The sequence below is a fragment of the Ammodytes marinus genome (genome assembly GCF_949987685.1).
Source record: "Ammodytes marinus genome assembly, chromosome: 17".
Lineage (NCBI taxonomy): Eukaryota > Metazoa > Chordata > Actinopteri > Uranoscopiformes > Ammodytidae > Ammodytes > Ammodytes marinus.
Genome location: NC_137221.1, coordinates 622,079 through 649,249, shown reverse-complemented (window position 1 = coordinate 649,249; position 27,171 = coordinate 622,079). Strand labels below are relative to the sequence as shown.

The window sequence follows — 27,171 nt, the reverse complement described above, 5'->3', positions numbered from 1 at the left end:
CAACAGTACAAGCTGAAGAGTACGCCATTCATTTCGAGTCATTTAATTGGTTCTCTTCCCTGTCAATCATTCCGTTCTCTGTTCTGATTGGCGGCTGGGTTCCAAAGTGGGCGGTGTCTTCCTGGAAATTGCATTTCCTTGTCTGACAGACATATGCGGAGCCACAGCCAGAGCCGATAAGACCATTCGGAGATACAATACAAATAAACCGAAAGGATTTACACCTCATTTTTTTTTAAATTATAAATGATATTTGTTTTAAATATCACCCAGGTACATTCATGCTAATTCCAACGGGCGTGTTCTGCCTGTATTTGTTAAGCTAGCTGTTAACACGGACCTTATTTGACGTCTTTTGTGGCTATGAGTGCGGATTTACTGTCCGATTTGGACACTCGATTCTTCGCTGATAACCTGCTAACAAACGAGGACTGGGGTGAGTTTAGTTTAACCTTTTTTAAAGCCTTTTAACGAAGCATTAGGCCTAATGTATGTGGTGTATCTTAAGCTAGCTGGGTGTGTGTGTGTTACAGTGGGGGTGCTTGGATGGGGGAAGGCGACGCAAAGCCAGCCAGTGGGCGTTAAAAAAACATCCCATAATCGGTTCAATTCTACCCATAAAAAGTCCTTTTATTTAGCACATTTTAGGGGTTTATTTAGGGTTGTATTTGGCTAAATCAGGAGTTGGATGCTCGTTGCACGCGGTTACAAAGTGTGTATGTGCGCATGCTTCTTCTAGGATACGTCAGTTTATCTTTCGCCACAGTAGGAGGAAGTGTGTGTGTGTGTGTGTGTGTGTGTGTGTGTGTGTGTGTGTGTGTGTGTGTGTGTGTGTGTGTGTGAATATCTGTTGTTGATATGTTTTTAGTTAAAACTATTTTCTTAATCAGGCAGTCGTAAATGGCTCCTAACTGCGTGTTGGCCTACTGCTGTTATCCTTAATGTTATGAAATACATATGGTAATTTTTACAGTAAACAAGTTTATTTAGCACATTTCATACACAAAGGCAATTTAAATGCTTTACATAAAAGGCCTTACATTAACGTATAGGACGAATTTTGAAGTCATATATTTAAATTAGATATTTATATTGAAGAATCTAATGAGAGTATAGAAAAGTACAACATGCAATATTAACACTTTAGACCTACTTCACTCGTGGGAATATGAAGGTTTATTGAACTCTGAGATCCTATGTAGTATAAATGTGCAAACATTTTAGAAATCGGTTCATCCTAGCCTGAGAAAAGGCAGAAAGAGTGTTTTATGGTCTCACAGTCTAACCCTATATTTTACCATGCTGACATCACACATGGGAAAATGTAGGATTAGGATTAACAGGACAGCTGAGCCAAGGGAAGACTGAGGGAAGAAAAACCTCATTCATTATATTATAATAGTGATTTTATAATGATAGAACGCCGGTTCCGAATGGCTGAAATATTCCTTTAATTGAGTATAGTATTAATGACTTCCTCCACTGCACCATGCTGCCGGTCTACTGCAGTCGGAGGCAATAAAACCTGATGATTTGAGATAAGATCAAACTTTAATGATGCCCTGAGGACAACTGGGTCAATGCGGCAGCAACAATAGACGTTTACGAGTCAAAGAAACGCCCCCGCTGAACTGAGGAATAGAAAAAACACAGGTTGCGTTCCGAATCGCATACTTTCTACTATATAGTATGTAGAAAAAAGATTTAGGATGTCCCGATTCTTGTGGCCAGATTTAGGATGGTTAGAAGTACCCGGATGTCCTACTTCATGCGGCCAAGATTGTTAGTGTTGAAAAGTGCATCCTATTTGGGCGATTCTGACCCACAATCCAGTGCGCACGTGAAGTGATGTAACATCGACGAAGCCTCCATATGAAAACAAACGGGGATGAGACGGATATAAAAGTAAGAGGCAAGATCAAGGCGCAATGTTATGATGAAATAAGAGAGTAAAGTATGTCCCAATAGTATGTCTACTGCATCCTAACTAGATTATTTTTATCGTCAGATGTAGTATGTACAATAGAAAAAAGAAAGAGTTTGCGATTCGGAACGCAACCACAGTTAAACTTAATTTTCATTTAACTTTTATTTATCCTCGAGAGATCAATTGAGGTGTGATCCTCGTTTACAATGACGTCGAGTTCAAACAAATGAAAAGCAAAAACAACAATACATAAACAATATTCAATGCAAATACATCAAATACACAACAAGCCGATAAGAAAAAAAACTATTGAAACATTTAGACAGTGGTGAAGAGTGGCAGCAATTAAAATGAAATGGGTGAAAGTACAATATAGCCTAATTAAAACAGTTACAAACAAGTTGCACTGTTCTTTTTTTATATGGGTCTATAAAGGAAAATGTGTTCAACTTATAGTTAACTAGCAGTTAGTGGAATACATGTTGTTACTTATTTGTTTTTGTGATAGTTCTGTTGAATATCAACTCGGTGTGTGTGTGTGTGTGTGTGTGTGTGCGTGCGCTGGAACACCTCCATTTCCCTGCTCGGATGATAAATATTATATTTTTTTGTAAAAACGTTCTCTGACATGCTACTGCATATCTACTGATGGCTTGTTGAGTGTCAACAGTGCACACGTTCTTTTTATGATACACAAGGCAAATATTAGCTGATATATATAAAACTACATGCTGCTATGAAACACCTCCAACACACACACACACACACACACACACACACACACACACACACACACACACACACACACACACACTCTCATTCTCATACCGGATGTTGGGCTCAATAAATGTTTCAAAGTCAAGAGTTTGTGTCACGTCTATGTCGTCAAATCAAGATGAGGGAGATGAAAACAAATCTTCTGCAGATGAGGCGTATTACACAGTATTACAAAGGTCACACCATCGACTACAATAAGGTAAATAGAGCCCAACAACTTTTGTATTCGTTAGGGATTCACCAAGCACCTCACTCAAAGCGTGCGTGCGGGAACACCTTCATTTCCCTGCTCGGATGATAAATATTATATTTTTCAGTAACAATTTCTATCCTATAATGTCATTCTGATGTGTTTTCCCCTGTGTGTCTAGATGCCTGTCTGTACCAGTGTGAGAGCATGGAGGAGGGAGAGGACGGGGAGTTCAGTCGAGGATTGAAATTCAAACAGACGGTAAGAAACCAAACGATAAAAAACGCTCTGGTGTGTGTGTGAGAGTGAGAGAGTGAGAGAGAGTGAGTGAGTGAGTGAGTGAGTGAGTGAGTGAGAGAGAGTGAGTGTGAGAGAGAGAGAGAGAGAGAGAGAGAGAGAGAGACTCAGGCTGAAACAGAATGCAAATATCAAATCTCAATGCACCTGCACACACTTCACTACAGCTCTGGTGCTTTTTTATTTATTCTTTTATTATGTTTATGCATTTCCAAGCTTTATTAGAGAGAGAGAGAGAGAGAGACGAACGTGCTCTGGTGTCTGTCCCGGAGCTGAGAGGGAAACTCAGGCTGAAACAGAATGCAAATATCATCTCCATGCACCTGCACACACTTCACTACAGCGTTTAAAAAAAAATTATTTTCCTAAATGGAATCATTGTAAAAAATTATTCCAACTCATAAGGAGATACGGAACTCAAAAACAAAAATTGTTAACATGTAGAAATAGGTTTTAATCTATTCCCGTATATAGGATGCCTTCACGGGGGGGGGGGGGGGGAGGGAGGAGGACTGAATCTCCTTGGCGGTTGGGACGATTTGAATTAAAACAAGAAAGTGTATTATTTGTGTTAGAATTTATACAGCGTGGGTCAAATTGTAAAAAAAATCGAATTGTTGTAAAAAATGGGATTTAGGGTTAGGTTACACACACACCCACGTACGCACACACACACACGTACACACACACACCCACGTACACACACACACACCCACGTACACACACACACACACACACGTACACACACACACACACTTGAATATCACACTTCCGAATTAATTGTCAAGGTTTAGAGATTAAAGGCTAAATTTGACTTGAGAAAAATGTTGCTCAGTATCTTCAACTACAATCATTTTTTTTTATTTTATTTTTTTATTATGTTTATGCATTTCCAAGCTTTATTAGACAGTACAGAGTTGAAATAGGGAGACAGACAGAGAGAGAGAGAGGGGGGATGACCTGCAGTAAAGGTCCAGGGGTCGGATTTGAACCCGCGACCACTGCAAAGAAGGCCGGAGCCAATATGGTACGCGCTCTATCCACTACACCACCGGAGCGCCCCACTACAATACATTTTGTCAGTAAATAATTTTTTTTTTAAATACATCAGTAACATCACAGCACCGTCACACAGTTCAGTCCTTCTTTTTATTATTTTTTGTAAAAGAAGTATTTGATTGGAATTGGACGGTAACAGAACGAATGCGCTCTGGTGTCTGCCCTGGGGCCGAGAGGGAAACTCAGGCTGAAACAAAATGCAAATATCAAACGTCAATGCACCTGCACACACTTCACTACAGCTCCGGAAAAAAATGAAGAGTCCTCTCCAAATGTTCAGTGTCTCTCGTTTGACTATTTCTAGACATATGTTTGAGTAGAATGAACATTTTGATTTTATAATATAAACTACTGACAACATTTCTACCAAATTCACAATAAAAATATTGTCATTAAAGAGCATTTTTTTCAATAAGTAATGTAGAGATGAAGATTGAAGAAAATTCCAGACTGGTCTCTTCATTTTTTTCCGGGGCTGTATAGATGATTTCGAAAACATAAAATAAAACTTTCTGATGGATTTTTTTTGTTGAATTTCTGAGAAAGTTCAGCTCAGACTTTTTGAAGACGTGGCTTCTGCACACAGCTCACTGCAGCTTAGATTGAAGGTTCAGAGATAAAAGGCTAAAATTTGACTTGAGAGAAACGTAGCATTTCGGATGTCTCTATTATTAGTTAATTAAGCTGGTATTTCGGGCTCAATTCATACATTTAGTCAGTAAATCACATTTAAAAAAAAAATATATCAGTTATAGGCTACATCCCCGCACCTTCACACACTTCACTCCTTTTTTTAGTATTTGCTAAAGTAGCTTCAACTACAATACATTTAGTCAGCAAATTATATTTCTATTCTGAGAAAGTTGAGCTTAGACGTTTTGGAGACGTGGCTGGTTCTCCCCGGCCTCTGACCGCGTCGTAAACTTTCAATTTCCATCTGAACTAAGTAAATGTTCCAAGTTTATAAACAAGTTGTTCTTGGCTGAAGCTGCAGGGTTAACCGGGAAGCGTCCAGCTTGTTTACAGTGACGAGACAGTTACTGAGAAGTCGCATTAGTGTAGTTTAAAGATGATCCGAGGAGCTTTCAGTTTTTCTTCATTCTTGCAGTCCCTTTGGACAAAAGCGGTAGTGTTTTTACCACACCAGCTGTTGTTCCTGGGTGAGCGTATACCCATGACAAAGGCATTAAGAAAAACTATATAAAAATAGTATTCTTTAGCACCGATGGTCTTGTTTGCTGTTACATGTAATTTATGATCATCAGAGGAAAAATGAGACTGTTTCAGAAATATTTGAAAGTTCCTTGTTGGGACGTTAAAGAACCAGTTTAAAGACCTACTTCACCGGTGGGAATATGAAGGTGTATTGAACTCTGAGATCCTATTTAGTATAAATGTGCAAAAAAAAAAATTAAATCGGATCATCCTAGCCTGAGAAAGAGCAGAGAGTGTTTTATGGTCTCACTGTCTAACCCTACAGTTTCCTTCTTGTGACATCACAGTAAGGGTTAGGATTAACAGGACAGCTGGGCCAAGGGAAGACTGAGGGAAGAAAAACCTCATTCATTATATTATAATAGTTATTTTATAATGATAGAACGCTGGTTCCGTATGGGTGAAGTATTCCTTTAATATATTACATTTAACGGACTCAACAACAGTTGTTTGTAAAGTGAACTCAATCCCAAAGATCCTCCTAATATATTTTACTTTTCCTGTATTTTATTATTATTTTTTTTAAGATGATTTTTTGGCATTTTTTACTTTTTTATTAGACATATTGTGGAGAGACAGGGTTGAAATGGGGCAAAGACATTCTTGACATTTCTCGACATAATGAAAAAAAGGGGAATGACATGCAGAGAACTGACAACACTTCATATGTTAATGGGTTCAATGTAAATCCTGCTAAATAAAATAAATATATAAAAATCTCAAGGCAAGGCAAGTTTATTTAAATAGCACAATTCAAACACTAAGCCATTCAAAGTGCTTTACAGGGGCATAACAAAATACATCAAGTGTAGATATTTGTGTCTGTAGGATAGGATACGGTGCAAATAAAAAAATGTCAGTGAAGGCCTCATTCTCTGCCACTCAGGTAAATATATTTAATCATCATTATTATTTTTAATACAATAAGCTTACTCTGTGTTCCAGTCCCCATACTTCCCTACTATTTAGTATGCCAGAAAAAGATTCAAGATGTCCCAGTACATGCACCTCAATTGTAGTATGCTGAAAATACATAAATTCCCCACTGACTCCAATAGCATTTTGGAGTATTCGTCTTTATTCTTGACATTTCTCGACATAATGAAAAGAATATCTTCCTTATCTGATTTTCTTTTCTCTCCTGTCTGTGGCCCTAAAACTCTTCTGTACTTTAGTATGTAGTGTAGTAAAAAGACTAAAACTCTTCTGTACTTTAGTATGTAGTGTAGTAAAAGTAAAGAGTATGTGATTTGGAACACAGGGTTGATCTTCATACTGTGTTCAGGTTCTGTTTTGCAGTTTTGTCAACATCAGGTGTTTTAAATCGTCGGTGAGAGAATGGTTCACTGGATAATTAGACTAATTATTTGCCAGTTGACTGAATATTATACACACACACACACACACACACAAACGAAAGGACACACGCACACAGGCACATACCGCACACACATTCACTCACACACACACAGGCACATACCTCACTCACTCACTCACACACACCCACACACACTGACACTCATACACACACTCATACACACACACTGACACTCATACACACACACACACACACGCACGCAGGCACATACCTCACACTCACTCACTCACTCCATCACTGTCTTTCTCTCTCACACACACACACACACACACACACACACACACACACACACACACACACACACACACACGCACACTAATTTTCTTCTTCCTCCATCACAGTTTGACAATGACCTCGTGCTCACACTCGACCCTGACAACCCCACGTCGCCATGGAGACACCTTGACGACAACATTCTCACAGGTACAAAACACACTGACCCCCCTCCTCTCTCTTTCTCTCTCCCCCTCTCTCTCTCTCTCCCTCCCTCCCTCCCTCTCCTCTCTCTCTCCCCCTCTCTCTCCCCTCTCTCCCCCTCTCTCTCTCTCCCTCTCTCTTTCTGTTTCTCTCTCTCTCTCGCTCTCTCTCTGTTTTAGAATATTACCTGTGTGTGGATTGTGCTATAGAAATAAACTTGCCTTGCCCTGCTACCGTAAATTCCCAAATATACGTGCAACAACAAAATCTATTGCAGTGTGTCCGTCCTGGGAGAGGGATCCCTTACTCTGTCGACTCCCTGAGATTTAAATTTTTTTTTTAAATCCTGGTAAAGGGTTTTTTACTGGGAGTTTTTTCTCAGCCGAGCTAACGGTGTAAGGGCAGATAGATAGATAGATAGATAGATAGATAGATAGATAAGGGCAGAAGGTGTCGTACTGTATGGAATGTAAAGCCCACTGAGGCAAATGTCTATTTGTGATATTGGGCTATACAAATACAACTGATTTGATTTTGATTTGATTTGAAAAACCTACATTCTAACCTCATCTGATGCCTGTTGTCTTTGTCTTAAAGGGGACGCGCCGGTGATAAAAAGTGAGATGACCATAACTCGGCCGCTACCGGTGGAAATGTGTAAGTTTTAAAAATTTCTAAATTCGTCTCATCAAACGATAACAAACATGTACGGAAACACATAGGGATTGCTTTTTCTTACTTACGTGTGTGTGTGTGTGTGTCTGTCTGTGTGTGTGTGTGTGTGTGTGTGTGTGTGTCTGTCTTGTGTGTGTGTGTCTGTCTGTCTGTCTGTCTTTTGTGTGTGTGTGTGTGTCTGTGTGCCTGTCTGTCTGTCTTGTGTGTCTGTGTGTATGTGTTTGTTTCTGTCTTTCTGTCTGTGTGCGTGTGTTTGTGTGTGTGTGTGTCTTGTGTGTGTGTGTGTGTCCAGTGTTCCAGGTGAAAGCTGAGCCTCTGTCTCCTGCTTCCTCCCTCGAGTCAGACTGCTCGATGTCACCGGAACCACAGGTGTGTTAAGAATATATATATTTTTTTTTAGAATTTAGCAAAAAAAAAATGTTACTTTATTTATTATTTTTTTTATTTATTATTCTGTTAGATATTTTTTGGGCATTTTTATGCTTTATTGATAGTGCAGAGAGACAGCTGAAATGGGGCAGAGAGGGGAGTGACATGCAGAGAACGACCGCGGGTGGGAATCGAACCCGGGTCTGCTGCTGGGCCCGGCCCGGGAGGGGGACGCCCTACCAACTGAGCTAAAGGCGCCCCAAAATGTTACATTTATAATATTGTGGTTTATTCAAAACCATAAAATACCCAAAAATAACCGTGTGATCACAAGTAAAGAATGAGCGACCGTTATAGAAACACCTCAATACTTCCTCGTGTATTTTCGCCACATACAAATGGAGATATTAATAAATTCCAGATTTGTGGGATAATTTCTTGTATGTTTATCAATTTAAGCAAGAAATTTACCGTACGCATAGTCAGTAAGTGACAGCCAATGTGTTTGTAGCAGCACACTCACACACACACACACACACACACTCACTCACTCACTCACTCACTCACTCACTCACTCACTCACTCACTCACTCACTCACTCACTCACTCACTCACTCACTCACTCACTCACTCACTCACTCACTCACTCACTCACTCACTCACTCACTCACTCACTCACTCACTCACTCACTCACTCACACACACACACACACTTGAATATCACACTTTAAACTCTTTAAGGTGTGCAAACGCTAACTTAATAAATTCAATTTTCCCTCTCTGTCCAGATCTCAGTGAAAGGTGAAAACCCTCCCACTCCTCCCTACATGTACGGAGACATTCTCTCTCCTCCGCTCGGCTCCATGGAGATCACCGTGGCAACATCCGCCATCCCCCGGCAACAGACGCAACTACAGACGCAGATTCCAACTGCCGTCATCAGCGGGATTCAAACGCAACAGACAGGTTGGTTGCTGCTATTACTTTTATACAGCTCCGGAAATAATTAAGAGACCACTCCGAGTGTTCAGTGTCTCTTGTTTTATTCTTTAAAGGCATATGTTTGAGTAGAATGAACATTTTGGTTTTATAATATAAACTACTGACAACATTTCTACCAAATTCCGGGAAAATATTGCCATTTAAGAGTATTTTCAATAAGTAATGTAGAGATGAAGATTTAAGAAAAATCCAGACTGGTCTCTTAATTTTTTCTGGGGCTGTATATTTTTTTTTAAATATTATATTTTAGCATTTTCAAGCTTTATTAGACAGTACAGAGTTGAAATGGGGAGACAGACAGAGAGAGAGAGAGAGAGAGAGAGAGAGAGGGGGGGGGGGGGGGATGACCTGCAGTAAAGGTCCACGGGTCGGATTTGAACCCGCGACCACTGCAACGAAGGCCGGAGCCAATATGGTACACGCTCTATCCACTACACCACCGGAGCGCCCCATTAGTTATATATTTTTGAATGGTTTGGTTCAATATGTTGGAAAAGTGTGGGCTGTGTTCCAGTCCCCATCCTTCCCTGCTATTTATTATGGTAGGAAAAAAAGATTTAGTTTGTCCCAATACATGATGTCAGATGCAGCATGCTGAAAAATACCCAGATGTCCTACTACATCCGGTGGTGATTTTTCAGTGTTGGAAACCAGCAGCTTTATGGAGGTTCTGACCCACAATCCACTGCAGCAGAAGTTACACATCACATGGACTGAGCCTCCCAGTGAAAACAACCAACGATGAGACGGCTATAATAGCAAGAGGCAAGATCAAGGAGCCATGTTAGGATGAAATAAATTAGTAAAAGTATGTCCCAATGCTGACTAGATACGTTTTATGACCAGCTGTAGTATGTAGGAACAGTAAACAGAAAATGTGTGTGAGAGATTTGGAACACAGGGAAAGTTTCAGTTGTGAAATATTTGAAGGACGCGCAGCTGTTGGTGTTTTTGTTTTGACTGTGGTCAGCTGTGTTTGTTCAGAGGCTCAGAGAGTTTGAGTGATTCCAGCTGCAATATTCAAATTTATATTCCCCCTAATCCACAACACTGCTACCATGTACCCTGCCTTCCAAATCTCCTACTCTTTGTTTTCTCTATTCTGCACACTACATCTGATCATATAAAATAATCTAGTTGGGATGCAGTAGGCATACAATTGGGACATACTTCTACTTATTTATTTCATCATAACATTGCTCCTTGATCTTGCCTCTTGCTTTTATATCCGTCTCATCGCTGGTTGTTTTCATATGGAGGCTTCGTCGATGTGACGTCACTTCACGTGCGCACTGGATTGTGGGTCAGAATCCGCCCATGCTGTTTAAAACACTAAAAATCTCGGCTGGATCTAGTAGACTAACGGGTATTTCTAACCATCCTAAATCTGGCCACAAGAATCGGGACATCCTAAATCTTTTTTCTACCATACTAAATAGTATATAGTATGGGGATTGGAACGCAGTGCATGTCTCAGGACTGGACTGTTGATGGATATTGCTTTTTTTGTGGCAAAGAAATAGAGCTGTCACTTTTTTTTTTCCAAAATATGTTTTTTTTTTTTTTAAACAAAACACACAAACAAACATCTGCACAATCACAACATGCATACATTAGCCTCAAATAAGCACAAATTAACACATCTAAGTGCTACATGTAGGTGCAACAATTTTTTCTTTTCTTTTCTTTTTTTTGTATAACTGTCATCTTCATAAGTTAAGATGTGTAGACTTTCAGCCGTCCTGATGTCAATTCACATCCTGTATCACCATTTTGGGAACAGTAACAGTAAACAGTGGTGATTGTGTTGAGTGACTCGACGTCCCCCCCTGATGATAGGTCACCTTAGCCTTTCTTTCTGTATACTTCAGTCCGGCCTGAACTGAAGGCAGATCTGGTTTCTCAGTGTTTTGTTCGTGTGTGAGAACGTTACGGCATTCAGTTTGGTGAAGTGAGGCTCTTGAAAGGGGAAACGCTCTCAATTCACCAGTTCATCTACATTTACCTGTCTATCTGCGTTCCAGTCTTCAGTACTGAGACCCCCCCAGGGCAGACACACTACACAAGGCAGGGGCTACTGTAGCAGGGTTCCCACGGGTGTGTGTGTTTTTTTGTTGTTTTTTTGACATTTTCCACGCTTGGAGAGACAAAGTTGAAATGTGTCAGAGAGGGGAATGACATGCAGAGAACGACCTGGGCTGGATTCTAACCCGGGTCTGCTGTGAAGAGGACTGAGACTCTATTGGGGGGGGGGGGGTCTAACCACTACACCATGAGATACAAATAGTTCGGAAGTGTTCACTAGTGTTTAAAACATGTTCATAAAAATCTCCAAAACATGTCTAACATTATGCAAAGTAGTTCCTTGAATTACTGTTACTCACTCACTCACTCACTCACTCACTCACTCACTCACTCACTCACTCACTCACTCACTCACTCACTCACTCACACACACGCACACTTCATGGAAAAAGTTTTGAAAAGTGATTGGTAAAAATGTGTTTGAAGGAACCCTGCTATATACTGTGTATGTCCCATCTGGTGCAGAAAGAAGTCAACAAGTCGATAAATGACACCACGCCTAAATGCAAATACTCCAGGACAAGTCAAACAGGCTTCCCGTGTGTAGCCGCCAAGAATGTGACAGCCGCAGAAAATGTCAGAGAACTTGCCAACATATTTTATCATCTTTATTTTTTTTGTTGACATTGCACAAGTTAAATTAATTAGTTATATATATTTTCTTTTCTTTTTTCTTTTCTTTTCTTTTTCTCAAGGGTCCACGGGTTCAAATCTGACCCGTGGACCTTTACTGCAGGTCATCCCCCCCTCTCTATCTCTCTCTCTGTCTCCCCAGTTCAACTATGTCTAATAAAGCTTGAAAATGCCAAAAAATTATCTTTAAAAAAAAAAAAAAATATGAACCCTTCTGATTTTTTTTTCATTGATATTTAAAAAATAAATTCTAGATGCACCTGTACATGTTTTTAGTTATTGGGGTTTTGATTAAGTCTGACATTTTTCCTCTTGTGTGTTAAAGTTCACTCACTCACTCTCTCACACACACACACACACACACACACACACACACACACACACACACACACACACACACACACACACAGTCTGACATTTATTTGATATGTTTTTCTCCTTGTGTGTTATAGTTCTTCCTCATCCAGCCCCAGTGACAGCCAGCAGCATTCTGAACACCAAACCTCCCATCCAGCCCAGACCCCCCGTGTGTGTGTCGTCTCTCCCCGTGTCCCAGTCACCGGCTCCGGCCAAGACTCTCATACTGCAGGGCCTGCCCTCCATCGACCAGACCAGACCTGGTGAGACATGGTTGTTTCTAAAGCTACAGTGCAAACGAGCTGATACAAAAAGTTGATTAAGCCTATTATCAGCTCCACAAAACTCTCTCTGTATTTCTCAACTGGTGTGTTTAAAAAAAAAAGTCTCAATATGTTTGGGTATATTAATATGTATTTTTTTCACTGTCTGCATAGGGTACTAACTTAGCTAACCCTACATTTTTACTAGTGTGATGTCACACATGGGAAAATGTAGGGTTAGACAGTGAGACCATAACACACTCTTTCTGCCTTTTCTCAGGCTAGGATGAACCGATTTAAAAATGTTTTGCACATTCATACTACATAGGATCTCAAGAGTTCAATACACCTTCATATTTACACCGGTGAAGTAGGGCTTTAATTTTGAATATGTTTTTTCTAATGTCCGCCCCTCTCTAGTTGTCCTGTCTCAGTCGGTGTGTCTCGGTGCGTCTCCGGCGATCGTTAAGATGGAGCCCGTGTCTCCGAGCTGCTCCAGCCCCGTCACCGTAGCAACACACACCACCAAACCCATCGTCCCGGCAACCACAGCGTCAACGCTACCCGGCAACAACTGCAACGACATGGATGTGAGTGTCTTTAAAATTAATTATTACATTTATTCATTTTTTTTTTTCTGATTCAAAGTAGAAAATAAATGCATAAAATTGAGTAGAAAAATGTATTAGTATTAAAAACATTTACGCACTCTAGCTTTAAACAGGATTTTTTTCCCACTCTGATTCTCATAATTCTAAAATAAATGTATATATGCTGGTGCTCCGGTGGCATAGTGGATAGAGCGTGTACCATATTGGCTCCGGCCTTCGTTGCAGTGGTCGCGGGTTAAAATTCCAACCCGTGGACCTTTACTGCAGGTCATCCTCTCTCTCTCTCTCTCTCTCTCTCTCTCTCTCTCTCTCTCTCTCTGTCTCTCTCTCTCTCTCTCTCTCTCTCTCCATTTCAACTCTGTACTGTCTAATAAAGCTTGAAAATGCCAAAATGATCTTAAACTAATTGTCCAACCCTGTTTGTTCAGATGAACTTTTCTGTCCCTTTGCAGATGAAGGTTTTGAAGCGACAGCAGCGGATGATAAAGAACCGCGAGTCGGCCTGTCAGTCGAGGAAGAAGAAGAAAGAATATCTGCAGAACCTCGAGTCTCAGCTCCGAGACGCACAGCAGGAGAACGAGAGACTGCGCAGAGAAAACCAGGCACTGAGGGAGAGGCTGGCTGGGAAGGAGGTGTGTGTGAGGGGGGGGTGTGTGTGGGGTGGGGGGGTTGTGGAGGGGGGGTGTGTGGGTGGGGAAGGAGGTGTGTGTGTGTGTGTGAGGGTGGGGGTGTGTGTGTGTGTGAGGGTGGGGGTGTGTGTGTGTGGGGGGGGGGTGGAAGGAGGTGTGTGTGTGTATGTGGAAGGAGGTGTGTGTGTGTGAGGGGGGGTGTGTCTGTGTGTGTGGAAGGAGGTGTGTGTGTGTGAGGGGGGTGTGTGCGTGTGAGGGGGGGTGTGTCTGTGTGTGTGGAAGGAGGTGTGTGTGTGTGTGTGTGTGTGTGAGGGGGGTATGGGTGTGTCTGTGTGTGTGGAAGGAGGTGTGTGTGGGGTGTGTGCGTGTGGAAGGAGGTGTGTGTGTGTGAGGGGGTGTGTGTCTGTCTGTGTGTGTGGGAGGTGTAGAATAACACATTTAACTTAGCACTTTTCTGAACAATGTTACAAAGTGATTAACAAACATAACATCGTGTGTGTGTGTGTGTGTGTGTGTGTGTGTGTGTGTGTGTGTGTGTGTGTGTGTGTGTGTGTGTGTGTGTGTGTGTGTGTGTGTGTGTGTGTGTGTGTGTGGAAGGAGGTGTGTGTGTGTGAGGGGGGTGTGTGCGTGTGAGGGGGGGTGTGTCTGTGTGTGTGGAAGGAGGTGTGTGTGTGTGTGTGTGTGTGTGAGGGGGGGTGTGTCTGTCTGTGTGTGTGTGAGGGGGGTATGGGTGTGTCTGTGTGTGTGGAAGGAGGTGTGTGTGGGGTGTGTGCGTGTGGAAGGAGGTGTGTGTGTGTGAGGGGGTGTGTGTCTGTCTGTGTGTGTGGGAGGTGTAGAATAACACATTTAACTTAGCACTTTTCTGAACAATGTTACAAAGTGATTAACAAACATAACATCGTGTGTGTGTGTGTGTGTGTGTGTGTGTGTGTGTGTGTGTGTGTGTGTGTGTGTGTGTGTGTGTGTGTGTGTGTGTGTGTGTGTGTGTGTGTGTGTGTGTGTGTGTGTGTGTGTGTGTGTGTGTGTGTGTGTGTGTGTGTGTGTGTGTGTGTGTGTGTGTGTGTGTGTGTGTGTGTGTGTGTGTTTCCAGGGCAACGACTCGGCGAGCAACAAGAGAGCCGTGTGTGTGATGGCCGTGCTGCTGTTTATGACCTTCAGCTTCGGACCCGTCAGGTAGAATATACAACACAAGCATTCAAAAAAAAAATGTTATTACAAAAAAAATAAGAGTTTTCTAGGTGCTACGAGGAACTTTTAGTGTGTGTTCATTCTAGCGCCCCCCTTTGGACAAAAGCAGTAGTGTTTTTACCACGCCAGCTGTTGTTCCTGGGTGAGCGTATACCCATGACAAAGGCATTAAGAAAAACTATATAAAAATAGCATTCTTTAGCACTGATGGTCTCGTTTGCTGTTACATGTAATTTATGATCATCAGAACTTTTAAATATCTCTGAAACAGTCTAACTTTTCCCCTTTCTACGTGTGTGTGTGTGTGTGTGTGTGTGTGTGTGTGTGTGTGTGTGTATCTGTGTCTGTGTCTGTGTGTGCAGCATCACAGACAGGAAGTTGTCAGGGTTACAGGATGACATGGTTTCGTTTAGCGGCCGTCGGCTGTTGGAGATCGAACAACAACAACAGTATCACCGCCGGCAACAGAAGACACCTGTAGCCCCGCCCCCCAGTGTCATGGAAACAGACACAGAGGAGGAAGTGGTCGACGACGCAACGGACGCTTATCAGTTCAGGTGAGAGAAAAAATATGAATACTTCACCCATACTGAACCGGCGTTCTATCATTATAAAATCACTATTATAATATAATGAATGAGGTTTTTCTTCCCTCAGTCTTCCCTCAGTCTTCCCTTGGCCCAGCTGTCCTGTTAATCCTAACCCTTACCTTTTCCCATGTGTAATGTCACGCATGGTAAAATGTAGGGTTATACAGTGAGACCATAAAACACTCTTTCTGCCTTTTCTCAGGCTAGGATGAACCGATTTCTAAAATGTTTACATATTTATACTACATAGGATCTCAGAGTTCAATACACCTTCATATTTAGGTAGATATTTAAAAAAATAACTGTTTTTATTAGTGTATAATCGCTAGTTTTTTTAATGATCTTAGAATGAGCCTTATATATCTACATCGGAGAGTTCACGTGTTAACAGTAAAGTTTGTGGGATAACAGCTGCATCGTCAGGTCTACAGACGCAAAAGAAATGTGCAGAATTTGCATATTCCAACATTTCACAAAACAGGTTCTGCATCTTTAACTGGCTGCACGACACGTGGGTGACTAAGTGTTTTTTTTCTTCAAATGCTGACGTGTCTTTGTGTGTGCGTGTGTGTGTGTCTCTCTCTTTCTGTGTGTGTGTGTTTGTGTGTGTGTGTCTCTCTTTCTGTGTGTGTCTCTCTCTTTCTGTTTTTTGTGTGTGTCTTTCTCTCTGTGTGTGTGTGTCTCTCTCTCTGTGTGTGGGTCTGTCTGTCTGTCTGTCTCTCTCGCTCTCTCTCTCTGTGTCTCTCTCTCTCTCTGTCTCTCTCTCCCTCTCTCTCCCCCTCTCTCTTTCTCTCTCTCTCTTTTCTTTCTCTCTCTCTCTCTCTCTCCCTCTGTCTCTCTCTCTCTCTCTCTGTGTGTCTTTCTCTGTGTGTGTGTGTGTGTGTGTGTGTGTGTGTGTGTGTGTGTGTGTGTGTGTATGTGTGTTCTCAGGAACCTTAGTGACGTGTTCAGTGATATGAAGGATTTGGTTCTCCAGGACATCGATCGATACTTCACGTCTTCAGACTGCAGACAGTTCAACCGCTCAGAGTCGCTCAGGTTTGATTCATAATTTCAATTTGATGAATTCAATTTCATTTTAATGTAGACATTCATACAACACAACATACAGAAACAAGTCTGTGGCAACAAACACACAGCCCCTCTGTTTTTTTAATTTTGAATGAAATACATTTTTAAATCAATTATATATTTTTCGATTAACTATTATTTATTAGTTTTTTCGATTAATATAATACATTTTTTTTTTAAACTGGTCAATTATGTTTAAAAAAAAATTCAATCTAGGAAAATATAAGAATTAGGCCCGATTATGTATAATATGTTTTATGACTGACTGAATAATAAAAGTGTGTGTGTGTGTGTGTGTGTGTGTGTGTGTGTGTGTGTGTGTGTGTGTGTGTGTGTGTGTGTGTGTGTGTGTGTGTGTGTGTGTGTGTGTGTGTGTGTGTGTGTGTGTGTGTGTGTGTGTGTGTGTGTGTGTGTGTGTGTGTGTGTGTGTGTGTGTGTGTGTGTATGTGTGTTCCAGGCTGGCCGATGAGTTGAGAGGTTGGGTCCACAGACACCAGATCGACAGGAAGAAATTAGGCGGGAAATCAAAAACCGCCAAGAAAGCAAAGATCGCTCAGGTGACGCCAGCGGCCATTTTCTACTGCTGTTCATTAACTCATTCCACCTTTCTGTAGTCAGACAGTCAGGCATTAAAACTACATGAGCATATATCATCATCAACTTTTATTATTAGACTCAATGTCCATTTTAAAATACATACAGTAGAAAAAATAGACAAAACACACACACACACACACACACACACACACACACACACACACACACACACACACACACACACACACACACACACACACACACACACACACACACACACACACACATATATAGAATTAATACTCATTCACCTTTCTGTAGTCTGACAGTCAAGCTGTAAAACCACTTGTGCATAATATATTTCTGAAGCATCTAATTATCTATTGAAGGTTTTTACACTGTACAAAATAAGTTGAATGTAGCTGCTATTATAATTATTTTATTGTATAATTTTTTTATATTTAATTATGTCATGCTTCCACCATAAGGATTTACATTTTTAAGTCAATATTTCTTAATTAAAATGTATTTCAGGGATCGTTACAGTTAATGTTTCAATCAACCCCCTTTTTCTTAAATATATTTTTCTTGCAGAAAGCTCAGCTGAGGAAAGCGAACATCTCCAGATATCTTCCGATCCAGGCTCACCGCTCCTTAGAAAGGTTTGCAGACTTTAATAAACTATTAAAACACAAGGGGCGCCCTTAGCTCAGTTGGTAGGGCGTCCCCCCCCCCATGGGCCTCGGCCAGCAGCGGACCCGGGTTCAATTCCAGCCCGCGGTCGTTCTCTGCATGTCACTCCCCTCTCTGCCCCATTTCAACTCTGTCTCTACACTATCAATAAAGCATAAAAATGCCAAAAAAAAATATCTTAAAAAATAAAAACTATTAAAACACATTACAAAGACAATGTATCATTTTGAATAAACTCATTCAGTCATTTAGAAACGTTTCGTGTTGAGCGTTTAGAGAAATGCAAACTGCTGTGAAACTGAAAATATATTTGGATAATGTTCTGAAAGTTTAACAGTGAGTTTCTGTCAGCTGGATCAAGGGGAGACATTTCTTTGTCAATTCAAAGCCCTACTTCACCGGTGGGAATATGAAGGTGTATTGAACTCTGAGATCCTATGTAATATAAATGTGCAAAACATTTTAGAAATCGGTTCATCCTAGCCTGAGAAAAGGCAGGAAGAGTGTTTTATGGTCTCACTGTCTAACCTTATATTTTACTAGTGTGTGTATATATATATTTTATTCAGGACACATGAAGATCCATAGTACAATGTATAAAAAATAGAGTCAATACATAAATAACAACAAAAAGCACACCAATGCATGCAGATTAAAAAGAAATCACACATGGTAAAATGTAGGGTTAGGATTAACAGGACAGCTGGGCCAAGGGAAGACTGAGTTTAAAGGTGAAGTAGGTCTTGAAGCTTTAAATCACCTGTTACCTTTGTCTGTGTGCAGTCAGCTGCAGGTGCTGCCGGGGCCCGAGGTGACGTACAGCGACTTCCTGGACGCCATCGATCGCAGAGAAGACACTTTCTACGTGGTGTCCTTCAGACGGGTACGAACACAAACCTACTGGCTTTGATGCCGCTCTACAAAAGCACCATTAAAGCTGCAGTGTGTAGAATTTTGGGTTTTATTTCCTAGCAGATTTTGTAGAAAGTAATTATAATATCCATAAGTACATTTAATTTAGTGCATAATAGCTGACATTTTTTTTTAAATTATTATTTGTCTCATATATGTCCATATTTCTGCATATTTTGGACCAAGGCCTAGTGCCGCCATGTTGAAAGTGTCATAGTTGGAATGTCATCAGGTGCATTGTTTAAAATTTAGAATTGTTCTTGTCCTTGAAGGCCACTGTAGCTTCTGTTATTATTCTAAAGGGTTGGGGTTACCCAGGGAGCGTTGCATTCTAGAACTTTGTAGAACTTTCTTGATGATGTCATATTACACACTGCCCCTTTTAAAATTCATAATCCAAACAATTTTTTAAACCTGTCTAAATCCTCAATTCTTAAGCATTTTATGGCCTATAATTTGAATAATTGGAGCTTCCGATTATTTGAGTTTTTAAAACGCAACATTAATAAAATATATATAAAAATTGGTCCTCTGTGAAGTTTGTCCCTTCTCTCTCCCCGTAGGATCATCTGTTGCTCCCGGCGATCAGCCACAACAAAACCAGTCGGCCCAAGATGTCTCTGGTGATGCCCGCCATGTCTGTCAACGGTGAGTCTGTCTGTCTGTCTGTCTGTCTGTCTGTCTGTCTGTCTGTCTGTGTGTCTGTCTGTCTGTCTGTCTGTCTGTCTGTCTGTCTGTCTGTCTGTCTGTCTGTCTGTCTGTCTGTCTGTCTGTCTGTCTGTCTGTCTGTCTGTCTGTCTGTCTGTCTGTCTGTCTCTGTTCCAATCCCCACTATCTACTATTTAGTTTGGTAGAAAAAAAGAAAAGAAAGAGTATGAGATTCTGAACGCAGGGCTAGTCTCGCACAGCCAGACCAAACTACAGCTAGTATTATGGTCTGTCTGTCAAATAAACTGTTTGGTAAAGCAGCAATAGCAGCTGAGGCTCGTGAGCATTAGGGACTTTAAGCAGCGGTGTTTTAGCGACGGCTACGGCGTCTGGGAAAGATTCCAACGGCTTCCACTATCGCCTAGCAACTCTTAGAACGGCTACTTGCTGCAGTTGGTGTAGCGCTCACAACGTCAAAACCCTGTTCTGCCTGTAAACAGACTGACTACGGCTCTGACTACAGCGATAGGAGGTGATGACATAAGTTCTCCAATGCTAAAAATTCTACTCGACCGCCGTAGCCGTCCTCTCAACCGTCGTTGCTTAAAGTCCCTAACATAGGGATGAGGGAGGAGACTGCCACTGACAGGACGTTAGCTAAAAGGACCAAATCTCTTACTGAACCTTTAAGGTTTAAAAAATAAATGTCAACAGACTATATATTAAATTCACAATCAGCCATTAAATCCAGGAGAGTTCTGTGTTCGTGATGTAAAAGAGTTTCTAATGGAAATGTGTTTAAAAAAATAATCCTTCTGAAAAGCAGCAGCAGCCTTCTAGCTTGGAAATCCAGCGCCTGTTGGTCTGGACACTCTCCATTGAAGCTCATTAAATATGTCCAAAAATCCTGAGCTACCAATCAAATGGTTCTATCTAATATGGGCGGGCCAGAGCCCTTTGTATGGGGCTCTGGGGCGGACGTAACCAGATGACGACAGTGCGACGTCGAAGCCGTGATAGTAAACAACAGAGATGGCTGCGGATATGTTGTGAGTTTGAGACGGCTTTGGCCTCGACCCTTAACGATTTGGAAGACGGCACTCAAATCTTTCATTAGCAAGTAAGAGGAATGCTCTGTTTTGCCGACCGACCACGGCAAACGTTTAATTTAACAGTTTAACAGCTGTTCGCTAAACGAACGGGGCTTAATACGTCACCTTGTGCATCGCTCTGATTGGTTGTAGTGCTATCCAACTGCGTGCAGTGGCATTTGAAATGCACGAGTAGGAGCCGCCCCTTGAGTTGGGAATTACTATTGATCGTGGCCAGACCCTCTATCGTTCAAGATATCAGGGTCTGGATTTCCAGGCTACCAACCTTCTAATTTCCATAAAAAAAAAAAAGTAAAATCCCGCCAAAATAAAACTATAAAAATTCTCTCCCCCCCCTTTTAAACAGTGAGCCTGTACAAATCATACACACTCACACTCACAATACTAAACCTATCCCTTCTTTACACAGAGAGCCTGTACACACTCTCACACAACTCACACACACACACTCCCCCCCCCCACACACACACACACACACACTCCCCCCACACACACACACACTCCCCCCCACACACACACACACACTCCCCCCACACACACACACTCACACACTCCCCCCCCCCACACACACACACACACACACTCACACTCACACACACACACACACTCCCCCCACACACTCACACTCACACACACACACACACACTCACACACACACACTCCCCCCCACACACACACACAATACTAAACCTATCCCTTCTTTACACAGAGAGCCTGTACAACTCCTCTAAGGGCTTTGAGATGATGATGCAGGTCGACTGTGAGGTCATGGACACGCGAATCGTCCCGATAAAATCTTCGGCCGTTCCCCCTTCTCTCCGGGACCCCCCCGCCCCTCCTCCCTCTGCCCAACATCACCACGGAAACCACACCTCGCTACGGGGACGCCACCATCACCATAACAACCATCACAACAGACAGCCGCTACCCGCCCGACGACCGCCCACCGCCGAACTCTTAATCAGCCAATCAACGGAAGGGGTTTAAGGATTTTATTTTGAAGGTTTGGAGAAGAAGAAAAAAAAGTTTAATAATAACTTTATTGTCCCAGATGACAAACAAGGTCACGAACAAATGCCACTTTTTATTTTTATTTTTTTTCTGACGTAGTTTCATTGAAGAAAGATAGATTTATAGCGCTTTATAAATCCAATCCATTATCATTATCTATATATTTATATACCCAACAGACAGCCGTTACCCGCCCGACGACCACCAACCGCCGAATTGTTAATCAGCCAATCATCGGAAGGGGTTTAAGAATTTTATTTAAGAATTTTGGTTTGGAGGAAGAAAAAAATAAGTTTTTAAAATAACTTTATTGTCCCAGATGACAAACAAGGTAACAAACAAATGCCACTTTTTTAATTTTTTTTATTTAATTTTTCTGACGTAGTTTCATTGAAGGAAAATAGATCTCCTTTGAGTGTGAGAAAAGCGCTTTATAAATCCAATCCTTCCAATTATCATTATCTATATATTTATATATACAGCAAGCATCATCATCCATCACACAACAGACAGCCCTTAACCGCCCGACGACCACCAACCGCCAAACTCTTAATCAGCCAATCATTGGAAGGGGTTTAAGAATTTTATTTTGAAATTTTGATTTGATCTGAAGGTTTGGAGAAAAAAAAAGTTTAAAATAACTTTATTGTCCCAGTTGACAAACAAGGTAACAAACAAACGCCACTTCTGTTTTTTTTGACACATTTTCCTTCAATGAAACTATGTATTAAATCAGAAGGGGTTTAAGAATTTTACTTTGAAATTTGGAAAGTTTGGAGAAAAGGAAAAAAAGTTTTAAAATAACTTTATTGTCCCAGTTGACAAGGTAACAAACAAATGCTATTTTTCTTTTTTTTTCTTTTTTTTACACATTTTCCTTCAATGAAACTAGAAGGAATTGAAACAGTAATTCAACGTCTTTACTGTTTCAAAAAGCTGCAACCGAGTTACTGTAAGATTTGAGGGTTATTGACTTAAAGGTGCAGTGTGTAATATCAGAGCATTTTAGCATCATCTAGTGGTGAGATTATAGATGTCAACGCTCCCTTGCTAACCCCCTCAATTTGGGAGAATTTACAGAAGCTACGGTGGCCTTCAAGGACAAGAAGCTATAGTTACTAAAGATGGCATCATCCACCACTGCCTCAAGTCTTTCCTACAATATCAAGTGATGAGGTGAAGATGTATTTAGTTATTTATTCTATAGTACTTCTTCTTCTTCTTGGTCTTCCAACAGGTGCATTTCCCCAGGACGCCCATATACTTGTGTATTTTTTAAGCGATTATACACTATTAAAAACATGTACATATCATATTCCATTTCTACCAACTGCAGAAAAATGCAGATAAAAGCTACACACTGTCCCTTTAAATCAAAGCCTTCCGTAGAAGATAATATCCTAATATATCAGATTATATATATTTCGGATGCAGACACGGCGGCACACTGCACTTAGAAACAGTGCTGCGTTTTAATATTTAATTTAGTGAGGATGTACAGTTTGTGTTGTGGCGAGGTTTGACAGACAGGGGGCGCCAGAGGGCTGCACAGTTATCCTTCTTAACGGGGTAAAATCAGTTTACTTGGCATATGGATTTCAGCACTTTTGCTGCATTTTTACCAAATGCAAATCAGACAGTCACATATATATTTTTTTTCATCAGCAATAAAACGGTTTATTTAAGGCAAGGCATGGCAAGTTTATTTATATAGCACAATTCAGACACAAGGCCACTCAAAGTGCTTTACAGGGGCAAGATTAGAATACATAAAACACATTATAAAACATTTAAAAGCGAATAAAAGAAGCAAAAAAAAAAATTAAAACTCGATTTAAAAACATAATAAAAGAAGCAAATAAAATAAAAAGTACAGGTTAAAATGGAAACAAAAAAGTCTTCAGACTCGATTTAAAAGAACTGAGAGTTGCAGCAGACCTCAAGTTTTCTGGGAGTTTGTTCCAGATATATGGAGCATAAAAACTAAAAGCTGCTTCTCCTCATATTTAAAAGGATAGTTCAGTATTTTTGAAGTGTGGTTGTATGCGTACACACACACACACACACACACACACACACACACACACACACACACACACACACAGTTCTTCTGCATAGAAAGTCTGTTATCTTATGGAGATGGCCATCAGTCACCATAAGGAGTTTTGGGGGGGGGGGGGGGGACGTGGCTGTAGCAGAAGTCACCATTGTTCTGTTGCGGAGGGGGGACGTGCGTGTGTGTGTGTGCGCGCGTGTGTGTGTGTGTGTGTGTGTGTGTGTGTGTGCAAGTACCTCATACAATAACACTTCAACCAAACTGAACTATCCCTTTAGATAATGGAAGATAACTGTGCCGCTCCGGCCCTCACTCGTGGTTTCTGTGGAGTTTGCGTTTTTTATTTTGTATATTTGTGTTTTTGTGACGTTTTGAAGAAGACACACAGACACACACTCACATAGTCACACGTACACACACACACACACACACACACACACACACACACACACACACACACACACACACACACACACAGGCACATACACACACATACACACACACACACTTCCTTGGCCCTGGCCCCGGTTGGAAGAGGTGAGCTTAGAGATTTATTCATGTTTTTTTTTGTTTGTTTTTTTAAATACAGAAAACCCACGTTGTTGTTGTTGTTGTTGTTGTTGTTGTTGTTGCTTTGAACGGGGATTTATTTAACAGTTGTAAATATCAGTGTTTTCACTTTGTAGATATATTTAGTTTCGTCACGTTTTTTTATAATTTTTTTTTATTTCCGAATATTTTGACAAAATGAAAAATCGAAAAAAAAATAATAATAGATTAATAAAAAAAAAAGATTAAAATTGTTTCTTGGAATAATAATGATAATTCTCAGTGTACTAAGACTGGCAAGAGGGGGGGGGGGGCTGATGGTAAGACTGGCAGTGATGGGGGGGAGGAGGATTTATGTTGAATTTTTCGTATTTTTTACTATCAAGTTTTGTGATCATTTTATGACATAACATCCTCTGATAATCTATGTAAATATGAAAAGATTTTTTTTTATTGTACAGGATTAACTTTTAAAATAAACTGAAACCACTTTTTTTTTTTTTTTTTTTTTTGCATTTTTATGCTTTATTGATAGTGTAGAGACAGAGTTGAAATGGGGCAGAGAGGGGAGTGACATGCAGAGAACGACCGCGGGCTGGAATCGAACCCGGGTCCGCTGCTGGCCGAGGCCCATGGGGGGCGGGGGGGGGGGGGGGGGGGCGCCCTACCAACTGAGCTAAGGGCGCTCCCCTACTGAAACCATCTTTAAGAAAATCCATGTAATGTCTGAGCAGATACGACTGTTCTTTATTTCTTTGACTTTGTAAAAAAAAAAGAATAATAATATTTCTTAGATTTTTTTCTTATGACCAAAAAAATACATTTGCTAATTTTTTGTTGCTCACAAACACCTGTTATGTTGATGTCTTTTGTGTGGGAGTTGTTTCTCACTTTTGACTCTGTAAAAGTTATTTAAGTGAAGGCATTTTCAGCCAGTCATTTTTAGTCATTTTGAAAAAAAAGGCGATTACCATGATAATTTTAGACGTCAAGTTGTTGGAATTCACAAACATTAATAAATCGACAATCAAGAGTTAAAAAAAAATAAATAATCGAGGTTTATAATTTTACTTTTTTTTTTTTTTCAAATTAATTAATGTGTTTGGTTGGATTTAAATGCTAACAATTTCCCCCTGCTTCCAGTCTGTATGCTAAGCTAAGCTAACCTGCATGATCTCACCTGCTTAGAGATGATTATTGAAAGGCCTGTCCGCTGTATATACCATGTGTTCACAATTTTGTTTTGTTTTTTTGTTATTTTTTTATTTAAATGAGAAAAAAAAATCAATACATCTGTAAATATATTTCTAATCCCGCTCTGATGAAATTACTTTTATGTTCGTAGGAGACGAAGCGTTGACTTTGATAAAGAAATAATAATAATCTAAACTGTGTTCTTCTGTTCATTACACACAAACACACACACACACACATGACAGGTCTCACTCACACACACACACATGACAGGTCTCACTCACACACACACTAACACACTAACACACACACACACACACACTCACTCACTGACTCACACTGAGAGACACACTCACTCACACACTCACTCACTCACACAAACACTCACACTCACTCACACACACACTCACTCACTCAACCTCACACACACTCTCTCTCACACACACACACAGAGACATTTGACCTCCAACATGACAGCTGTGGATCGGCCTGCAGCGATCAGTTAAACCGTCTCAGATGTTTAAAGTGATTTAAAGAAGCGGTAATAGTAGTAAGGTCATAAACACACACCCATGGGTTAATAACAGGCCCTGGGGTGGTGTGTGTGTGTGTGAGAGAGAGAGAGAGAGTGTGTGTGTGTGTGTGAGAGAGAGAAAGTCTGTGTGTGTGTGTGTGTGTGTGTGTGAGAGAGAGAGAGTGTGTTTATCCTAATAACGCCCTGGGGTGGTGTGTGTGTGTGAGAGAGAGAGTGTTTGTGTGTGTGAGAGAGAGAGAGTCTGTGTGTGTGTGTGAGAGAGAGTGTGTGACTGAGTGAGTGAGTGTGTGTGTGAGAGAGAAAGTTTGTGTGTGTGTGTGTGTCCAAATTACTGGCCCTGAGGAACTGTGAGTGTGTGTGTGTGTGTGAGAGAGAGATAGAGAGAGAGAGTGTGTGTGTGTTAATAACTGGCCCTGAGGTACTGTGTGTGTGAGGTAGAGAGAGTCTGTGTGTGTGTGAGAGGTAGAGAGAGACTGTGTGTGTGTGAGACAGAGAGAGAGTGTGTGTGTGTGTGTGTTAATAACTGGCCCTGAGGTACAGAGGGAGACAGAACAGGTGTGTCCAAACTTTCACCTGAAGAAAAACCTTTTTGCTTCAAGTTTTTCTAAGACTAAGGCCGTGCTCTTTATTTATTCAAGCTGGTTGATGGTGTCAAAACAATCAGACGAAAATTAATTCCTTAATATTCAATATTTCCTGCTATTGTTTCATTCAGCAGCTAGAGGGCGACTGAGTGCTTCAAAGAGATGGATGGAGAGAACGCGCATCAGACTGTCCCTGCGTTCCAATCCCCATACTTCCCTACTATTTAGTATGGCAAAAAAAGATTTAGGATGTCCCAAAACATGCAAAAATATGCTGAAAATACATAAATGCCCCACTAACTCCAATAGCATTTTGGAGTATTCGTCTTTATTTCTCGACATAATGAAAAAAAAAATCTTCCTTATCTGATTTTTTTTTCTCTCCTGTCTGTGGCCCTAAAACTCTTCTGTACTTTAGTATGTAGTGGAGTAAAAAGACTAAAACTCTTCTGTACTTTAGTATGTAGTGGAGTAAAAAGACTAAAACTCTTCTGTACTTTAGTATGTAGTGTAGTAAAAAGAAAGAGTATGTGATTTGGAACGCAGGGTGTGTGTCTTTCTCTGTCTCTCTCTCTCTCTCTCTCTCTCTCTCTGTGTTGGTGTGTGT

At 40.9% G+C, this 27,171-nt stretch overlaps 1 protein-coding gene across 2 annotated transcripts; it reads left to right on the top strand.

Moving 5' to 3' along the window:
* Positions 1-216: 216 nt before the first annotated feature.
* Positions 217-23,731, top strand: atf6b (activating transcription factor 6 beta). Of its 2 annotated transcripts, none has more exons than XM_080045473.1 (17): positions 217-436; positions 3,076-3,155; positions 7,185-7,266; positions 7,858-7,917; positions 8,228-8,304; positions 9,093-9,270; positions 12,477-12,644; positions 13,065-13,234; positions 13,708-13,887; positions 14,975-15,057; positions 15,435-15,629; positions 16,593-16,700; positions 17,191-17,290; positions 17,865-17,932; positions 18,747-18,846; positions 19,439-19,523; positions 21,345-23,731. In XM_080045473.1, the coding sequence occupies exons 1-17, from the start codon at positions 364-366 to the stop codon at positions 21,620-21,622; spliced, it is 2,085 nt and encodes a 694-aa protein (XP_079901599.1). In that variant the 5' UTR covers positions 217-363; the 3' UTR covers positions 21,623-23,731. The 2 variants fall into 2 exon arrangements, with proteins under 2 accessions (XP_079901599.1, XP_079901598.1); XM_080045472.1 differs by having other exon boundaries at positions 13,684-13,887.
* Positions 23,732-27,171: the final 3,440 nt, after the last annotated feature.

What these genes read in the sequence shown, in the direction of transcription:
- atf6b (XM_080045472.1), top strand. Translation starts at nt 364, where the DNA reads ATGAGTGCGGATTTACTGTCCGATTTGGACACTCGATTCTTCGCTGAT. An exon ending in TTCAGCTTCGGACCCGTCAG is followed by an intron (nt 15,058 to 15,434) that starts GTAGAATATACA and finishes CTGTGTGTGCAG; the next exon opens with CATCACAGACAGGAAGTTGT. An exon ending in AACCGCTCAGAGTCGCTCAG is followed by an intron (nt 16,701 to 17,190) that starts GTTTGATTCATA and finishes TGTGTGTTCCAG; the next exon opens with GCTGGCCGATGAGTTGAGAG.